Source organism: Ammospiza caudacuta, chromosome 34 (genome assembly GCF_027887145.1).
Source record: "Ammospiza caudacuta isolate bAmmCau1 chromosome 34, bAmmCau1.pri, whole genome shotgun sequence".
Taxonomy (NCBI): domain Eukaryota; kingdom Metazoa; phylum Chordata; class Aves; order Passeriformes; family Passerellidae; genus Ammospiza; species Ammospiza caudacuta.
The window spans coordinates 3,181,612-3,201,961 of record NC_080626.1 but is presented as its reverse complement, the minus strand read 5'-3'; the positions used below and the strand labels follow the sequence as shown (position 1 = coordinate 3,201,961).

Here is a 20,350-nt window from a genome sequence, read left to right as displayed (position 1 = left end):
AAATCTCAGCCAGGGTCGGGCCCGGAGCGTTTATTCCCCCCCGGCTCGGGGGGTTCGCAGCGTTTGCGGAATTTTGGGGGAATTTTGGGGGGTTTTGGGTCATCGGTCCATGGTGGATTCTTCAGGGGGCGTCTCAAAGCAAAGCTGCAGCAGCCGCTCGCAGAATTCCAGCTCCTCCTGTGGGCACGAAACCACGGGAATTTACCCCAAAATCTCCAGGGAATTTACCCCAGAATCTCCAGGGCTTTTACCCAAAAATCCCCTAAATTCTCCCCAAAATCCCAGAGATCTTCCCCCCTAAAATCCCATGGGTAATCACCCAAAAATTCCAGGAACTTTCCCCTCAGAATCCTCTGAATTTCCACCCCCAAAATCCTTGGGATTTACCCCAAAATCTCATGAATTTTCCCCATCCAAACCCCCGAGGATTTGCCCCAAAATCCCAGGAATTTTCACTTCCAAAATCCCGAGGATTTACCCCAAAATCTCAATAATTTCCATCCCCAAAACCCCGAGGATTTACCCCAAAATCCCAGGAATTTCCACCTCCAAAATCCCGAGGATTTACCCCAAAATCTCAATAATTTCCATCCCCAAAATCCCGAGGATTTAGCCCAAAATCTCATTAATAATTTCCATCCCCAAAATCCCGAGGATTTACCCCAAAATCCCAGGAATTTCCACCTCCAAAACCCCAAGATCTCAATAATTTCCATCCCCAAAACCCCGAGGATTTACCCCAAAATCCCAGGAATTTCCACCTCCAAAACCCCAAGGTTTTACCCCAAAATCTCAATAATTTCCACCTCCAAAACCCCGAGGATTTACCCCAAAATCCCAGGAATTTTCCCCCCAAACCCAATCAATATTTACCCCAAAATGTCATTAATTTCACCCACCCAAAACCCCCAAACATTTTAAGGATTGAACTCAAAATTCCATGAATTTCCACCCCCAAAATCCCGAGGATTTACCCCAACATCCCAGGAATTTCCACCTCCAAAACCCCAAGGTTTTACCCCAAAATCTCAATAATTTCCACCTCCAAAACCCCGAGGATTTACCCCAAAATCCCAGGAATTTCCACCTCCAAAATCCCAAGGATTTACCCCAAAATCCCAGGAATTTTCACCTCCAAAACCCCAAAATCTCAATAATTTCCATCCCCAAAACCCCGAGGATTTACCCCGAAATCCCCTTAATTTCCCCCACCCAAATTTTAGGGATTTCCCCCTAAATTCCAGGAATTTCCACCCAAAACCCCCCAGAATTCCACCCAAAATTCCCCCCGGTTGTGTTTTGCCCAAAACCCGCGGATTTCTCCCCAAACCTGGAACTCGTCGCGGCCCCGCAGGAGCTCCCGGCGCTCCCTGAGCAGCTCCTCCAGCCCCAGCGCGGGGTCCCGGCACTCCCGCAGCCCCTCGGGGCAGCCCCACGCCAGGCTGGGGTGAAAAACAGACATTTTGGGAAAATTCAGTATTTAGAGTAAAAAATAACCCAAAAATCCCCAAAAAACTGCCCCAAAAAACACTCAAAAATCACCCAAAAATCACCCAAAACAGCCCAAAAATCTCCCAAAACTCCCCCAAAACGGGGTCCCGGCCCTCCCGCAGCCCCTCGGGGCAGCCCCACGCCAGGCTGGGGTGAAAAACGGAGATTTTGGGAAAATTCAGTATTTAGAGTAAAAAATAACCAAAAAAATCCCCAAAAAACCCCCAAAAAACCTGCCCCAAAAATCACCTAAAAATCACCCAAAACTCCCCCAAAACGGGGTCCCGGCACTCCCGCAGCCCCTCGGGGCAGCCCGACGCCAGGCTGGGGTGAAAAACGGAGATTTTGGGAAAATTCAGTATTTAGAGTACAAAATAACCAAAAAAATCCCCAAAAAACCCCCAAAAAACCTGCCCCAAAAATCACCTAAAAATCACCCAAAACTCCCCCAAAACGGGGTCCCGGCACTCCCGCAGCCCCTCGGGGCAGCCCCACGCCAGGCTGGGGTGAAAAACGGCGATTTTGGGAAAATTCAGTATTTAGAGTACAAAATAACCAAAAAAATCCCCAAAAAACCCCCAAAAAACCTGCCCCAAAAATCACCTAAAAATCACCCAAAACTCCCCCAAAACGGAGTCCCGGCACTCCCGCAGCCCCTCGGGGCAGCCCCACGCCAGGCTGGGGTGAAAAACGGAGATTTTGGGAAAATTCAGTATTTATAGTACAAAATAACCCAAAAAAATCCCCCAAAAAACCCCCCAAAAAACACCAAAAAATCACCCAAAACAGCCCAAAATTCCTCCCAAACTCCCCCAAAACGGGGTCCCGGCACTCCCGCAGCCCCTCGGGGCAGCCCCACGCCAGGCTGGGGTGAAAAACGGCGATTTTGGGAAAATTCAGTATTTATAGTAAAAAATAACCTAAAAATCCCCCCAAAAAAACCCCAAAAAATCACCCAAAAATCACCCAAAACAGCCCAAAGATCCCCCAAAACTCCCCCAAAACGGGGTCCCGGCCCTCCCGCAGCCCCTCGGGGCAGCCCCACGCCAGGCTGGGGTGAAAAATAGAAAATTTGGGAAAATTCAGTATTTATAGTACAAAATAACCCCAAAATCCCACAAGGCCGTGCTCGTGGCCCCCTCCCCTTTGCCCTTTCCTGTTCATTTTCCACCCAAATTTTGATGGATTTTCCCTGGTTTTTTTGTTGTTTTCCCCCAAATTTCAGTTTTTTGGTTTTTTTGGGTTTTCTGTGAATTTGGGGAGGGGTCTCTCCCCCCTTTACCTGCAGAGGACCCCAGGCCGTGCTCCCCCTTTCCCCGTTTCTTGGACATTTTTGCCCCAAATTTTGATGTTTTTTCCCTGTTTTTTTTTTGTTGTTTTTTCCCCAAATTTCAGTTTTTTGGTATTTTTGGGCTTTTAGGATTTTTGTGAATTTGGGGAGGGGTCTCTGCCCCCTTTCCCTGCAGAGCACCCCCAGGCCGTGCTCGTGGCCCCCTCCCCTTTGCCCTTTCCTGTTCATTTTCCACCCAAATTTTGATGTTTTTTCCCTGTTTTTTTTGTTGTTTTTTCCCCAAATTTCCGTTTTTTGGTATTTTTTGGTTTTTTTGGGTTTTTGTTAATTTGGGGAGGGGTCTCTCCCCCCTTTACCTGCAGAGGACCCCAGGCCGTGCTCGTGGCCCCCTCCCCTTTGCCCTTTCCTGTTCATTTTCCACCCAAATTTTGATGTTTTTTCCCTGTTTTTTTTGGTTGTTTTTTCCCCAAACTTCAATTTTTTTGGTATTTTTGGGGTTTTGTTAATTTGGGGAGGGGTCCCCACCCCCTCCCCTTTTTTCCCCCTAAATTTCGATGTTTTTCCCCAGAATTTTTGTATTTTCCCCCCAAATTTTGATGTTTTTTCTCCAGGATTTTGAGGTTTTTTTCCCCAAATTTCCGTTTTTTTGGGTTTTTAGGATTTTTGTTAATTTGGGGAGGGGTCTCTCCCCCCTTTACCTGCAGAGCACCCCCAGGCCGTGCTCCCCCTTTCCCCCTTTCTTGGACATTTTTGCCCGAAATTTTGATGTTTTTTCCCTGTTTTTTTTTTGTTGTTTTTTCCCCAAATTTCCGGTTTTTTGGGTTTTTTGGGTTTTTGTGAATTTGGGGAGGGGTCTCTCCCCCTTTACCTGCAGAGGACCCCCAGGCCGTGCTTGTGGCCCCCTCCCCTTTCCCCCTTTCTTGGACATTTTCCACCCAAATTTTGATGGATTTTCCCCACGATTTCGGGGTTTTTTCCCCAAATTTCCGTTTTTTTGGGTTTTTTAGGATTTTTGTGAATTTGGGGAGGGGTCTCTCCCCCCTTTACCTGCAGAGCACCCCCAGGCCGTGCTCGTGGGCCCCGTCGTGCTCGGAGCGCAGCAGCGCCGCCACCCGCGGCACCAGGCCCTGCTGCACCAGGGGGGCTGCAGGAATTGGGGTGAAAAACGGGAAAATTGGGAAAATTGGGAAATTTTGGGGAATTGGGGTGAAATTCGGGGATTTTGGGGCAAATTCAGGGGGATTTGGGGTGAAACCCAGGGAAATTGGGCAATGCAGGGAACCCCCGGCACCAGGCCCTGCTGCGCCAGGGGGGCTGCGGGAATTGGGGTGAAAAACGGGAAAATTGGGAAAATTGGGGTGAAAAACGAGAAAATTGGGAAAATTGGGAAATTCTGGGAACTGGGGGGAAATCTGGGGAGAAATTCAGGGGGATTTGGGGTGAAACCCGGGGAAATTGGGCAATGCAGGGAAGCCCCGGCACCAGGCCCTGCTGCGCCAGGGGGGCTGCGGGAAAATTGGGGTGAAAAACGGGAAAATTGGGAAAATTGGGAAAATTGGGAAATTCTGGGAACTGGGGGGAAATTTGGGGATTTTGGGGCAAATTCAGGGGGATTTGGGGTGAAACCCGGGAAAATTGGGCAATGCAGGGAACCCCCGGCATCAGGGGGGCTGCGGGAAAATTGGGGTGAAAAACGGGAAAATTGGGAAAATTGGGAAATTTTGGGGAATTCTGGGGAATTGGGGGGAAATCTGGGGAGATTGGGGCAAATTCAGGGGGATTTGGGGTGAAACCCGGGGAAATTGGGCAATGCAGGGAAGCCCCGGCACCAGGCCCTGCTGCGCCAGGGGGGCTGCGGGAAAATTGGGGTGAAAAACGAGAAAATTGGGAAATTCTGGGGAATTGGGGGGAAATTTGGGGATTTTGGGGCAAATTCAGGGGGATTTGGGGTAAAATTTGGGGTGATTTTTTGGGGCAATTTACGGGATCTTTGGGGTTCCCTGCTGGGCTGGTGCTAAGGGGATTCCAGGGCTGGTTTTGGGGTCAGTTTGGGGTTTTGGGGCGGCCTTTGGGGTGAATTTGGGGCTTTTTGGGGTCTCAGTGCTGGGCTGGGACCGAGGGGGTCCCAGGGCAGCTTTTGGGGTGAATTTGAGCTTTTCTGGGGGGGGTTTTGGGGTCGTTTTGGGGATTTTTGGGGTTTCCCTGCTGGGCTGGTACTGAGGGGGTCCCTGGGCAGTTTTTGGGGTGAATCTGGGCGGTTTTGGGGGATTTTTGTGGGAACTTTGGGGTTATTTCGGGGATGGGGTGTTTGCGAGGGGGTCCCCGGGCGGTTTTTGGGGTGAATCTGGGCGGTTTTGGGGGGATTTTTGTGGGAATTTCAGGGTTATTTCAGGGATTTTTGGGGTCTCCCAGCCAGGGTGTTACTGAGGGGGTCCCAGGGCAGTTTTTGGGGTGAATCTGGGTGGTTTTGGGGGATTTTTGTGGGAATTTCAGGGATTTTTGGGGTCTCCCAGGCAGGGTGTTACCGAGGGGGTCCCAGGGCAGTTTTTGGGGTGAATCTGGGCGGTTTTGGGGGGATTTTTGTGGGAATTTCAGGGTTATTTCAGGGATTTTTGGGGTTTCCCAGCCAGGGTGTTACTGAGGGGGTCCCCGGGCAGTTTTTGGGGTGAATCTGGGCGGTTTTGGGGGATTTTTGTGGGAATTTCGGGGATTTTTGGGGTCTCCCAGCCGGGGTGTTAGCGAGGGGGTCCCAGGGCGGTTTTTGGGGTGAATCTGGGCAATTTTGGGGGGATTTTTGTGGGAATTTCAGGGATTTTTGGGGATTTTTGGGGTTTCCCTGCTGGGGTGTTACTGAGGGGGTCCCAGGGCAGTTTTTGGGGTGAATCTGGGCGGTTTTGGGGGGATTTTTGTGGGAATTCCGGGGATTTTTGGGGTCTCCCAGCCGGGGTGTTACTGAGGGGGTCCCAGGGTGGTTTTTGGGGTGAATCTGGGCGGTTTTGGGGGATTTTTGTGGGAATTTCGGGGTTATTTCAGGGATTTTTGGGGTCTCACAGCCGGGGTGTTACCCAGGGGGTCCCCGGGCAGTTTTTGGGGTGAATTTGGGCTTTTCTGGGGGGGATTTTGGGGTCCTTTTGGGGATTTTTGGGGTCTCCCAGCCAGGGTGTTACCCAGGGGGTCCCAGGGTGGTTTTTGGGGTGAATCTGGGCGGTTTTGGTGGATTTTTGTGGGAATTTCGGGGTTATTTCGTGGATTTTTGGGGTCTCCCAGCCGGGGTGTTACCCAGGGGGTCCCAGGGCGGTTTTTGGGGTGAATCCGGGCGGTTCTGGGCTGACCTTTGAGGCGGGGGTGCTCCCGGAGCAGGCAGTGCAGCAGGAAGGCGCCGCGGGCCCTCAGGGGGGGGTGGGGGCTCTGCAGGGCCCCCCCCAGCACCTCCAGCCCCCCCAGGGCCTCGAGCTGCTGCAAACCCTCGGGCTGGGCCCGCACCAGGCCTGGGGGGCGAGAAAACGGGGTTAAAACGGCCAAAAACGGGAAAAACAGCACCAAAAACGGGGAAAAACCACCCCGAAAACCCCAAAAAACCCAAACCCCAAATCCGCCCCAAAACCCAGCCCTAAAACCCCAAATCCGCCCCAAAAACCCCAAATCCGCCCCAAAACCCATCCCTAAAACCCCAAATCCGCCCCAAAAACCCCAAATCCGCCCCAAAACCCATCCCTAAAACCACAAATCTGCCCCAAAACCCCAAAAACCCCAAATCTGCCCCAAAACCCAGCCCTAAAACCCCAAATCTGCCCCAAAAGCCATCCCTAAAACCCCAAATTCCCCCAAAACCCCAAATCCGCCCCAAAACCCATCCCTAAAACCCCAAATCCGCCCCAAAACCCATCCCTAAAACCCCAAATCCGCCCCAAAAACCCCAAATCCACCCCAAAACCCATCCCTAAAACCACAAATCTGCCCCAAAAACCCCAAATCTGCCCCAAAACCCATCCCTAAAACCCCAAATCCCCCCAAAACCCAGCCCTAAAACCCCAAATCCGCCCCAAAAACCCCAAATCCGCCCCAAAACCCATCCCTAAAACCACAAATCTGCCCCAAAACCCCAAAAACCCCAAATCTGCCCCAAAACCCAGCCCTAAAACCCCAAATCTGCCCCAAAAGCCATCCCTAAAACCCCAAATTCCCCCAAAACCCCAAATCCGCCCCAAAACCCATCCCTAAAACCACAAATCTGCCCCAAAACCCAAAAACCCCAAATCCGCCCCAAAATCCATCCCTAAATCCCCAAATCTCCCCAAAAGCCATCCCTAAAACCCCAAATCCCCCCAAAACCCCAAATCCGCCCCAAAACCCAGCCCTAAAACCCCAAATCTGCCCTAAAATCCAGCCCTAAAACCCCAAATCCGCCCCAAAAACCCCAAATCCGCCCCAAAACCCATCCCTAAAACCCCAAATCTGCCCCAAAACCCCAAAAACCCCAAATCTGCCCCAAACCCATCCCTAAAACCCCAAATCTGCCCCAAAAGCCATCCCTAAAACCCCAAATCCCCCCAAAACCCCAAATCCGCCCCAAAACCCAGCCCTAAAACCCCAAATCTGCCCCAAACCCCAAATCCGCCCCAAAACCCATCCCTAAAACCCCAAATCTGCCCTAAAATCCATCCCTAAAACCCCAAATCCGCCCCAAAAGCCATCCCTAAAACCCCAAATCTGCCCCAAAAACCCCAAATCTGCCCCAAAACCCAGCCCTAAAACCCCAAATCCGCCCCAAAATCCATCCCTAAAACCCCAAATCTGCTCCAAATCCATCCCTAAAACCCCAAATCTGCCCCAAATCCATCCCTAAAACCCCAAATCTGCCCCAAATCCATCCCTAAAACCCCAAATCTGCCCCAAAACCCATCCCTAAAACCCCAAATCTGCCCCAAATCCATCCCTAAAACCCCAAATCCGCCCCAAAACCCCAAATCCTCCCCAAACCCATCCCAAAAACCCCAAATCCCGCCCAGGGCCTGGAGCTGCTGCAAACCCTCGGGCTGTGCCCGCACCAGGCAGAAAAAACGGGGTTAAAACAGCGAAAAATGGGCAAAATAGCACCAAAAATGACAAAAAACCACCCCAAAAACCCCTAAAAACTTCCCAAACCTCCCCCCAAAAAAATCCCAGAAAACCTCCAAAAAATGCCCCAAAAATCCCCTAAAATTTCCCCCCACAAAAAAACCCAAAATCCACCAAAAATCCCTAAAAAATCCAAAAATAGAAAAAATAAAAAATCCAAAGTCTGCCAAAAAATTCCTTTAAAAAATCTCCCCTCAAAAAAATCCCAAAATCCCCTAAAAATCCCCCAAAATGTAAAAAAATCGCTAAAAAATCCAAAAAGTCTCCCAAAAAATTCCTTAAAAAATCTCCCCTCAAAAAAATCCCAAAATCCCCTAAAAATCCCCCAAAATGTAAAAAAATCGCTAAAAAATCCCTAAGTCCCCCAAAAATCCAAAAAAATCACAAATAATTCACAAAAAAAAAAAAATCCCAAATAAATCTTCCTAAAAATCCCTAAAAAACCTAAAAAAATCCCCCAAAAATCCCAAATAAATCACAAAAAATCACAAATAAATCTTCCTAAAACCCCTAAAGAATAATAAAAAAAATCCCGAAAAAATAAAAAAGATCCCCCAAAAAATCTCAAAAAAAACCAAAAGAAATCACAAAAAATTCACACGGAAACCTAAAGCAACCCTAAACTACGGCAAAAAAACAGAAAAAAACTAAAAAAAAATCCCAAAAAAACCCTAAAAAATCCCTAAAAAATCAGACAAATTCCCTAAAAAATGCTTAAAAGATCCCAAAAAATCCCCCAAAAATACACCAAAAAATCCCCCCAAAATTACAAATAAATCCCGAAAAAATCCCCAAAAATCCCCCCAAAATTACAAATACATCCGTAAAAAATCCAAAAAAACCCCCCAAAACATTCCCCCAAAATTACAAACAAATCCCTAGAAAATCAAAAAAAATCCCAAAAAGACGCCAAAAAATCCCACAAAAATAACAAATTAATCCCTAAAAAATCGCAAAGAAACCCACAAAAATAACAAATAAATCCCTAAAAAATCCCCAAAAAACCCCAAAAAATCCGACAAAAATCCCCAAAAAATCCCCAAAAGTTACAAATAAATCCCTAAAAAATCCCCAAGAAACCCCAAAAAACCCCAAAAAATCCCTAAAAAATCCCCCAAAAATTACAAATAAATCCCTAAAAAATCCTTAAAATTCCCCAAAAAAAACCCCAAAAACTACAAATAAATCCCTAAAAAATCCCAAAAAAATCCCAAAAAAATCTCCCAAAAACTACATATAAATCCCTGAATAACCCCAAAAAATCCACAAAAAATCCCTCAAAAATTACAAATAAATCCCTAAAAAATCCCAAAAAAATGCCAAAAAACCCCAAAAAATCCCCAAAAAACGCCCCAAAAACTACAAATAAATCCCTAAAAAATCCCCCAAAAAACCCCAAAAATCCCCCAAAAATTACAAATAAATCCCAAAAAATCCCCCAAAAAAAACAAAAAACCCCCCAAAAATTGCAAATAAATCCCAAAAAAATCCCAAAAAAACCCCCAAAAAATCCCCCCCAAAATTACAAATAAATCCCTAAAAAATCCCCCCAAAAAAACCAAAAATCCCCCAAAAAATCCCCCAAAAATCACCCAAAAATTACAAATAAATCCCGAAAAAATCCCAAAAAACCCCCAAAAAATTACAAATAAATCCCAAAAAAATCCCCCCAAAATTACAAATAAATCCCAAAAAAAATCCCAAAAATCCCCCAAAAAATCCCCAAAAAGTCCCCCAAAAATTACAAATAAATCCCTAAAAAATCCTTAAAATTCTCCAAAAAAAACCCCAAAAGCTACAAATAAATCCCTAAAAAAATCCCAAAAAACCACCAAAAAATCCCCAAAAAATGACAAATAAATCCCTAAAAAATCCCAAAAAACCCCTAAAAAATCCCCCAGAAATTACAAATAAATCCCTAAAATATCCCCAAAAAAACCCCAAAATATCCCAAAAAATCCGCCAAAAATTACAAATAAATCCGTAAAAAATCCCAAAAAAACCCAAAAATACCCCAAAAATTACAAATAAATCCCTAAAAGAATCCCCAAAAAACCCCTAAAAAATCCCCAAGAAATCCCCCAAAAATTACAAATAAATCCCTAAAAAACCCCAAAAAATCCTCAAAAAAATTCCCCAAAAATTACAAATAAATCCCTAAAAAATCCCTAAAAAAATCTCTAAAAAATCCCAAAAAACCCCCAAAAAATCCCCCAGAAATTACAAATAAATCCCTAAAAAATCCCAAAAAAACCCGAAAAAATCCTCAAAAAATCCTCCAAAAAATCTTTAAAAAAATCCCTAAAAAAACCCCCAAAAACCCTCAAAAATCCCCAAAAAATCCCCCAAAAATGACAAATAAATCCCGAAAAAATCCCAAAAAATCCCAAAAAAACCCCCAAAACATCCCCAAAAAATGACAAATAAATCCCAAAAAAATCCCGAAAAAAACCTCAAAAAATCCCCAAAAAATCCCCAGAAAAACCCCATAAAATCCCGCAAAAATTACAAATAAATCCCAAAAAAAACCCAAACCTCCCAAAACACCCAAACTGCCCCGCACGCACTCACAGGAGCCGGCGCAGAGCGCGGGGGGGCCACGCGCGGCTCGGGGTCTGCCCTCAGCGCCCCAAAAAATCTCAAAACATCCCCAAAAAACCCCCCAAAAATTACAAATAAATCCCTAAAAAATCCCAAAAAAAAAACCCAAAAAATCCTCAAAAAATTACAAATAAATCCCTTAAAATTCCCTCAAAAACCCCAAAAAATCCCCAAAAAATCCCTAATAACTCCCTAAAAAATCCCCAAAAAAACCCCAAAAATCCTAAAAAAACCCCCCAAAATGACAAATAAATCCCTAAAAAATCCCCCCAAAACGACAAATAAATCCCCAAAAAATCCAACAAAAATTACATATAAATCCCTAAAAATTCCCCAAAAAACCCGCCAAAAATTACGAATAAATCCCCAAAAAAATCCCCAAAGCGCCCAAATTTCCCCGCGGACTCACAGGAGCTGGCGCAGAGCGCGGGGGGGCCACGCGCGGGTCGGGGTCTGCCCTCAGCACCCCAAAAAATCTCAAAACATCCCCAAAAAACCCCCCAAAAATTACGAATAAATCCCTAAAAAATCCCTAAAAAATCCCCAAAAAAACCCAAAAGAATCCCCAAAAATCCCCAAAAAATCCCCCAAAAATTACAAATAAATCCCGAAAAAATCCCCCCAAAAAACCCAAAAAATCCCCCAAAAGTTACAAATAAATCCCTAAAAACTCCCAAAAAATTCCCCAAAAATTACAAATAAATCCCTAAAAAATAAAAAAAAAAAAACCCAAAAAAACCCAAAAAAATCCCAAAAAATTACAAATAAATCCCTAAAAAGTCCCAAAAAAATCCCTAAAAAACCCCAAAAAATCCCCACAAAATCCCCCAACAATTAAAAATAAATCCCTAAAAAACCCCCAAAAAATTCCCAAAACACCCAAACTGCCCCGCACGCACTCACAGGAGCCGGCGCAGAGCGCGGGGGGGCCACGCGCGGCTCGGGGTCTGCCCTCAGCGCCCCAAAAAATCTCAAAACATCCCCAAAAAACCCCCAAAAAATCCCCAAAAAATCCCTAAAAAATGCCAAAAGAATCCCCAAAAAACCCCAAAAAATCCCCCCAAAATTACAAATAAATCCCGAAAAAATCCCAAAAAACCCCAAAAAATTCACCCAAAATTACAAATAAATCCCTAAAAAATCCCCCAAAAAAATCCCAAAAAACCCCAAAAAATTCACCCAAAAATTACAAATAAATCCCTAAAAAAACCCCAAAAAATCCCAAAAAATCCCCCAAAAATCCCACAAAAATTACAAATAAATCCCTAAAAAATCCCCCAAAAAAATCCCAAAAAACCCCAAAAAATTCACCCAAAATTACAAATAAATCCCTAAAAAATCCCAAAAAAACCCCCCAAAATCCTCAAAAAATCCCCAAAAAATTACAAATAAATCCCTAAAAAATCCCCAAACACCCCAAAGCGCCCAAATCGCCGCGGACTCACAGGAGACGGCGAAGAGCGCGGCGGGGGCCACGCGCGGGTCGGGGTCTGCCCTCAGCGCCCCCAGCAGGGCGGGCAGAGCCCCCAGCGCCAGCGCCCGGCCCTGCGCCGCCGGCAGGTTCTGCGCACACGAGCCCAGGAGCCGCGCGGCCCCGGCACGGAGAGGGGGCCAGCGGTGACCCAGCAGATCCAGCACCACCTCCAGGCCTCCTAAGGAGCAGAATTCTGGGGAAAAAAATGGAAACTTTGGGTTAAAATGGGAAACAACGGGTTGAAAATGGCCCCAAACTCAGCCCCAGCCCAGCGGCCCCGGCTCAGAGGGGCCAGCGGTGACCCAGGAGATCCAGGACCACCTCCAGGCCCCCTAAAGAGCAGAATTCTGGGGAGAAACACCGAGAATTTGGGTTCAAATGGGAAATAATGGGTTAAAATGGGTGAACATGGGGTTAAAATGGGTGAAAATGGGAAAAAACGGGGTGAAAATGGCCCCAAACTCAGCCCCTGGCGGCCCCGGCTCAGAGGGGCCAGCGGTGACCCCGCAGATCCAGCACCACCTCCAGGCCCCCCAAGGAGCAGAATTCTGGGGAGAAATGGGACAGGAATGGGAAAAAACGGGGTTAAAATGGGAAAAACCACAGCTAAAATGGGGTTAAAATTAGGCTAAAATGGCCCGAAATGGCCCAAATGGGCCCAAACTCAGCCCTGGCTCAGAGGGGCCAGCGGTGACCCAGCAGATCCAGGACAACCTCCAGGCCTCCTAAAGAGCAGAATTCTGGGGAGAAACACCGAGAATTTGGGTTCAGATGGGAAAAAACGGGGTTAAAATGGGAAAAACCACGGCTAAAATGGGGTTAAAATTGGGTTGAAATGGCCTGAAATGACCCAAATGGCCCCAAACTCAGCCCCAGCCCAGCGGCCCCGGCTCAGAGGGGCCAGCGGTGACCCAGCAGATCCAGGACAACCTCCAGGCCCCCTAAAGAGCAGAATTCTGGGGAGAAACACCGAGAATTTGGGTGAAAATGGGAAAAAACGGGGTTCAAATGGGTGAGAATGGGGTTCAAATGGGAAATAATGGGTTAAAATGGGTGAACATGGGGTTAAAATGGCCCAAAATGGCCCAAATGGCCCCAAACTCAGCCCCAGCCCAGCGGCCCCGGCTCAGAGGGGCCAGCGGTGACCCAGCAGCTCCAGCACCACCTCCAGGCCTCCTAAAGAGCAGAATTCTGGGGAGAAACACCGAGAATTTGGGTTAAAATGGGAAATAATGGGTTAAAATGGGTGAACATGGGGTTAAAATGGGTGAAAATGGGAAAAAACGGGGTGAAAATGGCCCCAAACTCAGCCCCTGGCGGCCCCGGCTCAGAGGGCCCAGCGGTGACCCCGCAGCTCCAGCACCACCTCCAGGCCTCCTAAGGAGCAGAATTCTGGGGAGAAATGGGACAGGAATGGGAAAAAACGGGGTTAAAATGGGAAAAACCATGGCTAAAATGGGGTTAAAATTAGGCTAAAATGGCCCAAAATGGCCCAAAAGGGCCCAAACTCAGCCCCGGCTCAGAGGGGCCAGCGGTGACCCAGCAGCTCCAGCACCACCTCCAGGCCCCCTATAGAGCAGAATTCTGGGGAGAAACACCGAGAATTTGGGTTAAAATGGGAAATAATGGGTTAAAATGGGTGAACATGGGGTTAAAATGGGTGAAAATGGGAAAAAACGGGGTGAAAATGGCCCCAAACTCAGCCCCTGGCGGCCCCGGCTCAGAGGGGCCAGCGGTGACCCCGCAGCTCCAGCACCACCTCCAGGCCCCCCAAGGAGCAGAATTCTGGGGAGAAATGGGACAGAAATGGGAAAAAACGGGGTTAAAATGGGAAAAACCACAGCTAAAATGGGGTTAAAATTGGGTTAAAATGTCCTGAAATGACCCAAATGGGCCCAAACTCAGCCCTGGCTCAGAGGGCCCAGCGGTGACCCAGGAGATCCAGGACCACCTCCAGGCCCCCTAAAGAGCAGAATTCTGGGGAGAAACACCGAGAATTTGGGTTCAAATGGGAAATAATGGGTTAAAATGGGTGAACATGGGGTTAAAATGGGTGAAAATGGGAAAAAACGGGGTGAAAATGGCCCCAAACTCAGCCCCTGGCACCCCCGGCTCAGAGGGGCCAGCGGTGACCCAGCAGCTCCAGCACCACCTCCAGGCCCCCCAAGGAGCAGAATTCTGGGGAGAAATGGGACAGGAATGGGAAAAAACGGGGTTAAAATGGGAAAAACCATGGCTAAAATGGGGTTAAAATTGGGTTAAAATGGCCTGAAATGGCCCAAATGGGCCCAAACTCAGCCCCTGGCACCCCCGGCTCAGAGGGGCCAGCGGTGACCCAGCAGATCCAGCACCACCTCCAGGCCTCCTAAGGAGCAGAATTCTGGGGAGAAACACCGAGAATTTGGGTGAAAATGGGAAAAAACGGGGTTCAAATGGGTGAGAATGGGGTTCAAATGGGAAATAATGGGTTAAAATGGGTGAACATGGGGTTAAAATGGCCCAAAATGACCCAAATGGCCCCAAACTCAGCCCCAGCCCAGCGGCCCCGGCTCAGAGGGGCCAGCGGTGACCCAGCAGATCCAGGACCACCTCCAGGCCTCCTAAAGAGCAGAATTCTGGGGAGAAACACCGAGAATTTGGGTTAAAATGGGAAATAATGGGTTAAAATGGGTGAACATGGGGTTAAAATGGGTGAAAATGGGAAAAAACGGGGTGAAAATGGCCCCAAACTCAGCCCCTGGCACCCCCGGCTCAGAGGGGCCAGCGGTGACCCAGGAGATCCAGGACAACCTCCAGGCCCCCCAAGGAGCAGAATTCTGGGGAGAAATGGGACAGGAATGGGAAAAAACGGGGTTAAAATGGGAAAAACCACAGCTAAAATGGGGTTAAAATTGGGTTAAAATGGCCCGAAATGGCCCAAATGGGCCCAAACTCAGCCCTGGCTCAGAGGGGCCAGCGGTGACCCAGCAGCTCCAGCACCACCTCCAGGCCTCCTAAGGAGCAGAATTCTGGGGAGAAACACCGAGAATTTGGGTTCAGATGGGAAAAAACGGGGTTAAAATGGGAAAAACCACGGCTAAAATGGGGTTAAAATTGGGTTAAAATGGCCTGAAATGACCCAAATGGCCCCAAACTCAGCCCCAGCCCAGCGGCCCCGGCTCAGAGGGGCCAGCGGTGACCCAGCAGATCCAGGACAACCTCCAGGCCTCCTAAGGAGCAGAATTCTGGGGAGAAACACCGAGAATTTGGGTTAAAATGGGAAATAATGGGTTAAAATGGGTGAACATGGGGTTAAAATGGGTGAAAATGGGAAAAAACGGGGTGAAAATGGCCCCAAACTCAGCCCCTGGCGGCCCCGGCTCAGAGGGCCCAGCGGTGACCCAGCAGATCCAGCACCACCTCCAGGCCCCCCAAGGAGCAGAATTCTGGGGAGAAATGGGACAGGAATGGGAAAAAACGGGGTTAAAATGGGAAAAACCACAGCTAAAATGGGGTTAAAATTGGGTTAAAATGGCCCGAAATGGCCCAAATGGGCCCAAACTCAGCCCTGGCTCAGAGGGGCCAGCGGTGACCCAGCAGATCCAGGACAACCTCCAGGCCTCCTAAAGAGCAGAATTCTGGGGAGAAACACCGAGAATTTGGGTTCAGATGGGAAAAAACGGGGTTAAAATGGGAAAAACCACGGCTAAAATGGGGTTAAAATTGGGTTGAAATGGCCTGAAATGACCCAAATGGCCCCAAACTCAGCCCCAGCCCAGCGGCCCCGGCTCAGAGGGGCCAGCGGTGACCCAGGAGATCCAGGACAACCTCCAGGCCCCCTAAAGAGCAGAATTCTGGGAAGAAAAACGGAAACTTTGGACTAAAGTGCAAAATAATGGGTTAAAATGGGTGAAAATGGGGTTAAAATGGGTGAAAATGGGAGAAAGCGGGGTTCAAATGGCCCAAATGGCCCCAAACTCAGCCCCGGCCCAGAAGGGGGACCAGTGGTGACCCAGCAGCTCCAGGACCACCTCCAGGCCCCCTAAAGAGCAGAATTCTGGGGAAAAAAAATGGAAACTTTGGGTTCAAATGGGTGAAAATGGGAAAAAACGGGGTGAAAATGGCCCCAAACTCAGCCCCTGGCACCCCCAGCACGGAGAGGGCCCAGCGGTGACCCAGCAGCTCCAGCACCACCTCCAGGCCCCCCAAGGAGCAGAATTCTGGGGAGAAACACCGAGAATTTGGGTGAAAATGGGAAATAATGGGTTAAAATGGGTGAACATGGGGTTAAAATGGGTGAAAATGGGAAAAAACGGGGTGAAAATGGCCCCAAACTCAGCCCCTGGCACCCCCGGCTCAGAGGGGCCAGCGGTGACCCAGGAGATCCAGCACCACCTCCAGGCCCCCCAAGGAGCAGAATTCTGGGGAGAAATGGGACAGGAATGGGAAAAAACGGGGTTAAAATGGGAAAAACCACAGCTAAAATGGGGTTAAAATTGGGTTAAAATGGCCCGAAATGGCCCAAATGGGCCCAAACTCAGCCCCGGCTCAGAGGGGCCAGCGGTGACCCAGCAGATCCAGCACCACCTCCAGGCCTCCTAAAGAGCAGAATTCTGGGGAGAAACACCGAGAATTTGGGTTCAGATGGGAAATAATGGGTTAAAATGGGTGAAAACGGGAGAAAACGGGGTGAAAATGGCCCCAAACTCAGCCCCAGCCCAGCGGCCCCGGCTCAGAGGGGCCAGCGGTGACCCAGCAGCTCCAGCACCACCTCCAGGCCTCCTAAAGAGCAGAATTCCAGGGAGAAACACCGAGAATTTGGGTTCAGATGGGAAATAATGGGTTAAAATGGGTGAACATGGGAAAAAACGGGGTGAAAATGGCCCCAAACTCAGCCCCAGCCCAGCGGCCCCGGCTCAGAGGGGCCAGCGGTGACCCAGGAGATCCAGCACCACCTCCAGGCCCCCTAAAGAGCAGAATTCTGGGGAGAAATGGGACAGGAATGGGAAAAAACGGGGGTAAAACGGTAAATGTGGGGCTAAAGGGGGAAAAAATGGCACCAAATCCATCCCCAAAGCAGCCATGAGTGACCCCAGTGACCCCTGAGTGACCCTGAGTGACCCCAAAGTGACCTCAATGACCCCTGAGTGACTCTGAGTGACCCAAATGACCCCTGAGTGACCCCAGAGGGACCCTGAGTGACCCCAATGACCCCTGAGTGACCCCAGAGTGACCCTGAGTGACCAAAATGACCCCTGAGTGACCCCTGAGTGACCAAAATGACCCGAGTGACCCTGAGTGACCCCAGAGTGACCCCAGAGTGACCCTGAGTGACCCAAATCACCTCTCAGTGACCCCAGAGTGACCCTGAGTGACCAAAATGACCCCTGAGTGACCCCAGAGTGACCCCAATGACCCCTGAGTGACCCCTGAGTGACCACTGAGTGACCCCTGAGTGACCAAAATGACCCGAGTGACCCTGAGTGACCCCAGAGTGACTCCAGAGTGACCCTGAGTGACCCAAATCACCTCTCAGTGACCCCAGAGTGACCCAGAGTGACCCTGAGTGACCCAAATCACCTCTCAGTGACCCCAGAGTGACTCCAGAGTGACCCTGAGTGACCCAAATCACCTCTCAGTGACCCCAGAGTGACCCAGAGTGACCCCAGAGTGACCCTGAGTGACCAAAATGACCCCTGAGTGACCCCTGAGTGACCAAAATGACCCGAGTGACCCTGAGTGACCCCAGAGTGACCCAGAGTGACCCTGAGTGACCCAAATCACCTCTCAGTGACCCCAGAGTGACCTTGAGTGACCCAAATCACCTCTCAGTGACCCCAGAGTGACCCAGAGTGACCCCAGAGTGACCCTGAGTGACCAAAATGACCCCTGAGTGACCCCTGAGTGACCCCAGTGACCTTTAACCTCACCGTTGGCGTTGTCCAGGCTCTCGCAGAGGTCGCAGAGCTCCTCCAGGGCCCCCTCGTGTCCCCCGGTGTCCCCCAGGCCCCGCTCGGGCGCCGCCTCCCCGGGACAGGGCCCGGCCAGGAGCCGCAGGCAGCGCTGGAGCTCGGCCCGCGTGGAGCCGGGGCCCGACAGGGCCTGGGACACGGCCTCACGGAGCCACCGCTGCCTCTGAAACAGGGAAAAATGGTTAAATTATCATAAATTATCATAAAGTTATCACGGAATTAACCCAGAGTGAGCCAGGAGCCGCAGGCAGCGCTGGAGCTCGGCCCGGGTGGAGCCGGGGCCTGGGACACGGCCTCACGGAGCCACTGCTGCCTCTGAGAGGGAAAAAACGGGGTTAAATTATCATAAATTGTCATAAAGTTATCATGGAATTAACCCAGAGTGAGCCAGGAGCCACCGCTGCCTCTGAAAGGGAAAAAACACAATAAAATTATCATCAATTATCATAAAGTTATCATGGAATTAACCCAGAGTGCCACGGAGCCAGCGCTGCCTCTGAGAGGGAAAAAACACAATAAAATTATCACAAATTATCATAAAGTTATCATGGAGTGAAGCCAGAGTGCCACGGAGCCACCGCTGCCTCTGAAAGGGAAAAAACACAATAAAATTATCACAAATTATCATAAAGTTATCATGGAATTAACCCAGAGTGAGCCAGGAGCCAGCGCTGCCTCTGAAAGGGAAAAAACACAATAAAATTATCACCAATTATCATAAAGTTATCATGGAATTAACCCAGAGTGAGCCAGGAGCCACCGCTGCCTCTGAAAGGGAAAAAAACCAATAAAATTATCATCAATTATCATAAAGTTATCATGGAATGAACCCAGAGTGAGCCAGGAGCCGCAGGCAGCGCTGGAGCTCGGCCCGGGTGGAGCCGGGGCCCGACACGGCCTCACGGAGCCACTGCTGCCTCTGAGAGGGAAAAAACGGGGTTAAATTATCATAAATTGTCATAAAGTTATCATGGAATGAACCCAGAGTGCCACGGAGCCACCGCTGCCTCTGAAAGGGAAAAAACACAATAAAATTATCACCAATTATCGTAAAGTTATCATGGAATGAACCCAGAGTGAGCCAGGAGCCAGCGCTGCCTCTGAAAGGGAAAAAACACAATAAAATTATCACAAATTATCATAAAGTTATCATGGAATGAACCCAGAGTGCCACGGAGCCAGCGCTGCCTCTGAAAGGGAAAAAACACAATAAAATTATCACAAATTATCATAAAGTTATCATGGAATGAACCCAGAGTGCCACGGAGCCAGCGCTGCCTCTGAAAGGGAAAAAACACAATAAAATTACCACAAATTATCATAAAGTTATCATGGAATTAACCCAGAGTGAGCCAGGAGCCAGCGCTGCCTCTGAAAGGGAAAAAACACAATAAAATTATCACAAATTATCATAAAGTTATCATTGAGCGAACCCAGAACGGAGCCACTGCTGCCTTTGAAACAGGGAAAAAACACAATAAAATTATCACAAAATACCATAAAGTTATCATAAATGATCCTAAAGTTATCCAAAATGATCCCAAAGTTCCGGCGGGATTAACCCAGCACGGAGCCAGGACCGGGCACAGCCTGGGATGTCACAGCTCGGAGCCGCTGCTGCCGCTGAGGGGAAAAATGGGTTAAATTATCTAAAATTATCCCAAAACGGCTCCTGGGACCTCACATCAGCCCCTGGGACACCAAATTTCCACAAAACCAAGCGAAGTTACTTCAAAATCATCAAAATTTACCTCAGAATCAGCCCCTGGGAGCCCGAATCATCCCGGGACCCCCCAAAGCCCTCAGGGAGCCGCGGAGCCTCCCCAAACCCCCCAAAATCTCCAAACCCCCCGAAATCCCCAAACCCCCCAAAATCCCCAAACCCCCCAAAATCCCCAAACCCCCCGAAATCCCCAAACCCCCCAAAATCCCCAAACCCCCCGAAATCCCCAAACCCCCCGAAATCCCCAAACCCCCCGAAATCCCCAAACCCCCCGAAATCCCCAAACCCCCCAAAATCCCCAAACCCCCCGAAACCCCCAAACCCCCCAAGGCGCGCTCACCTCCTCGGCCATGGGCTGTCGGGGCTCGGGCTGCGCCTCCCCGGCCACCACCGCCATCTCCAGCAGCCCCTGCAGCGTGTGGGGCGGCTCCCGCCGGCCCCCGCCGGCCCCGCCGCCCGCCGCCGCCGCCATCGCCGCTCGCAGAGGCCTCGGGGCCGCTCAAGGCCCCGCCGGGACCGCTCCGGTCCCGCTAACACCGCCCAGGACCCCCCGGTACCGCCCCGGTCCCTCCCGGTACCGCCCGGCACCGCTAACGCCGCCCGCCGCGCCTGGCCGGCGCCATCTTGGAATGGGCGGGGTCAGCGGCGGAAGAGGCGGAGCCGGGCGGCGGAAAGAGGCGGGGCCTCACGTACATTGTTTA

General features: G+C 49.4%; 1 protein-coding gene across 4 annotated transcripts; it reads right to left on the bottom strand.

The window, feature by feature from the left end:
- Positions 1-15: 15 nt before the first annotated feature.
- Positions 16-20,263, bottom strand: HSPBP1 (HSPA (Hsp70) binding protein 1). Of its 4 annotated transcripts, none has more exons than XM_058822770.1 (8): positions 19,990-20,263; positions 17,885-18,089; positions 16,542-16,567; positions 11,947-12,142; positions 6,115-6,270; positions 3,830-3,926; positions 1,331-1,442; positions 16-177 (listed from the first exon to the last, which is right to left on the bottom strand). In XM_058822770.1, the coding sequence occupies exons 1-8, from the start codon at positions 20,119-20,121 to the stop codon at positions 100-102; spliced, it is 1,002 nt and encodes a 333-aa protein (XP_058678753.1). In that variant the 5' UTR covers positions 20,122-20,263; the 3' UTR covers positions 16-99. The 4 variants fall into 4 exon arrangements, with proteins under 4 accessions (XP_058678753.1, XP_058678751.1, XP_058678754.1 ...); XM_058822768.1 differs by lacking the exon at positions 16,542-16,567 and adding an exon at positions 14,565-14,590; XM_058822771.1 differs by lacking the exon at positions 16,542-16,567 and adding an exon at positions 13,141-13,166.
- Positions 20,264-20,350: the final 87 nt, after the last annotated feature.

What these genes read in the sequence shown, in the direction of transcription:
- HSPBP1 (XM_058822770.1), bottom strand. Translation starts at nt 20,121, where the DNA reads ATGGCGGCGGCGGCGGGCGGCGGGGCCGGCGGGGGCCGGCGGGAGCCG. An exon ending in GAGCCTGGACAACGCCAACG is followed by an intron (nt 16,568 to 17,884) that starts GTGAGGTTAAAG and finishes GTTTCTCCCCAG; the next exon opens with AATTCTGCTCTTTAGGAGGC. An exon ending in GGGGCCGCGACGAGTTCCAG is followed by an intron (nt 178 to 1,330) that starts GTTTGGGGAGAA and finishes TCGTGCCCACAG; the next exon opens with GAGGAGCTGGAATTCTGCGA.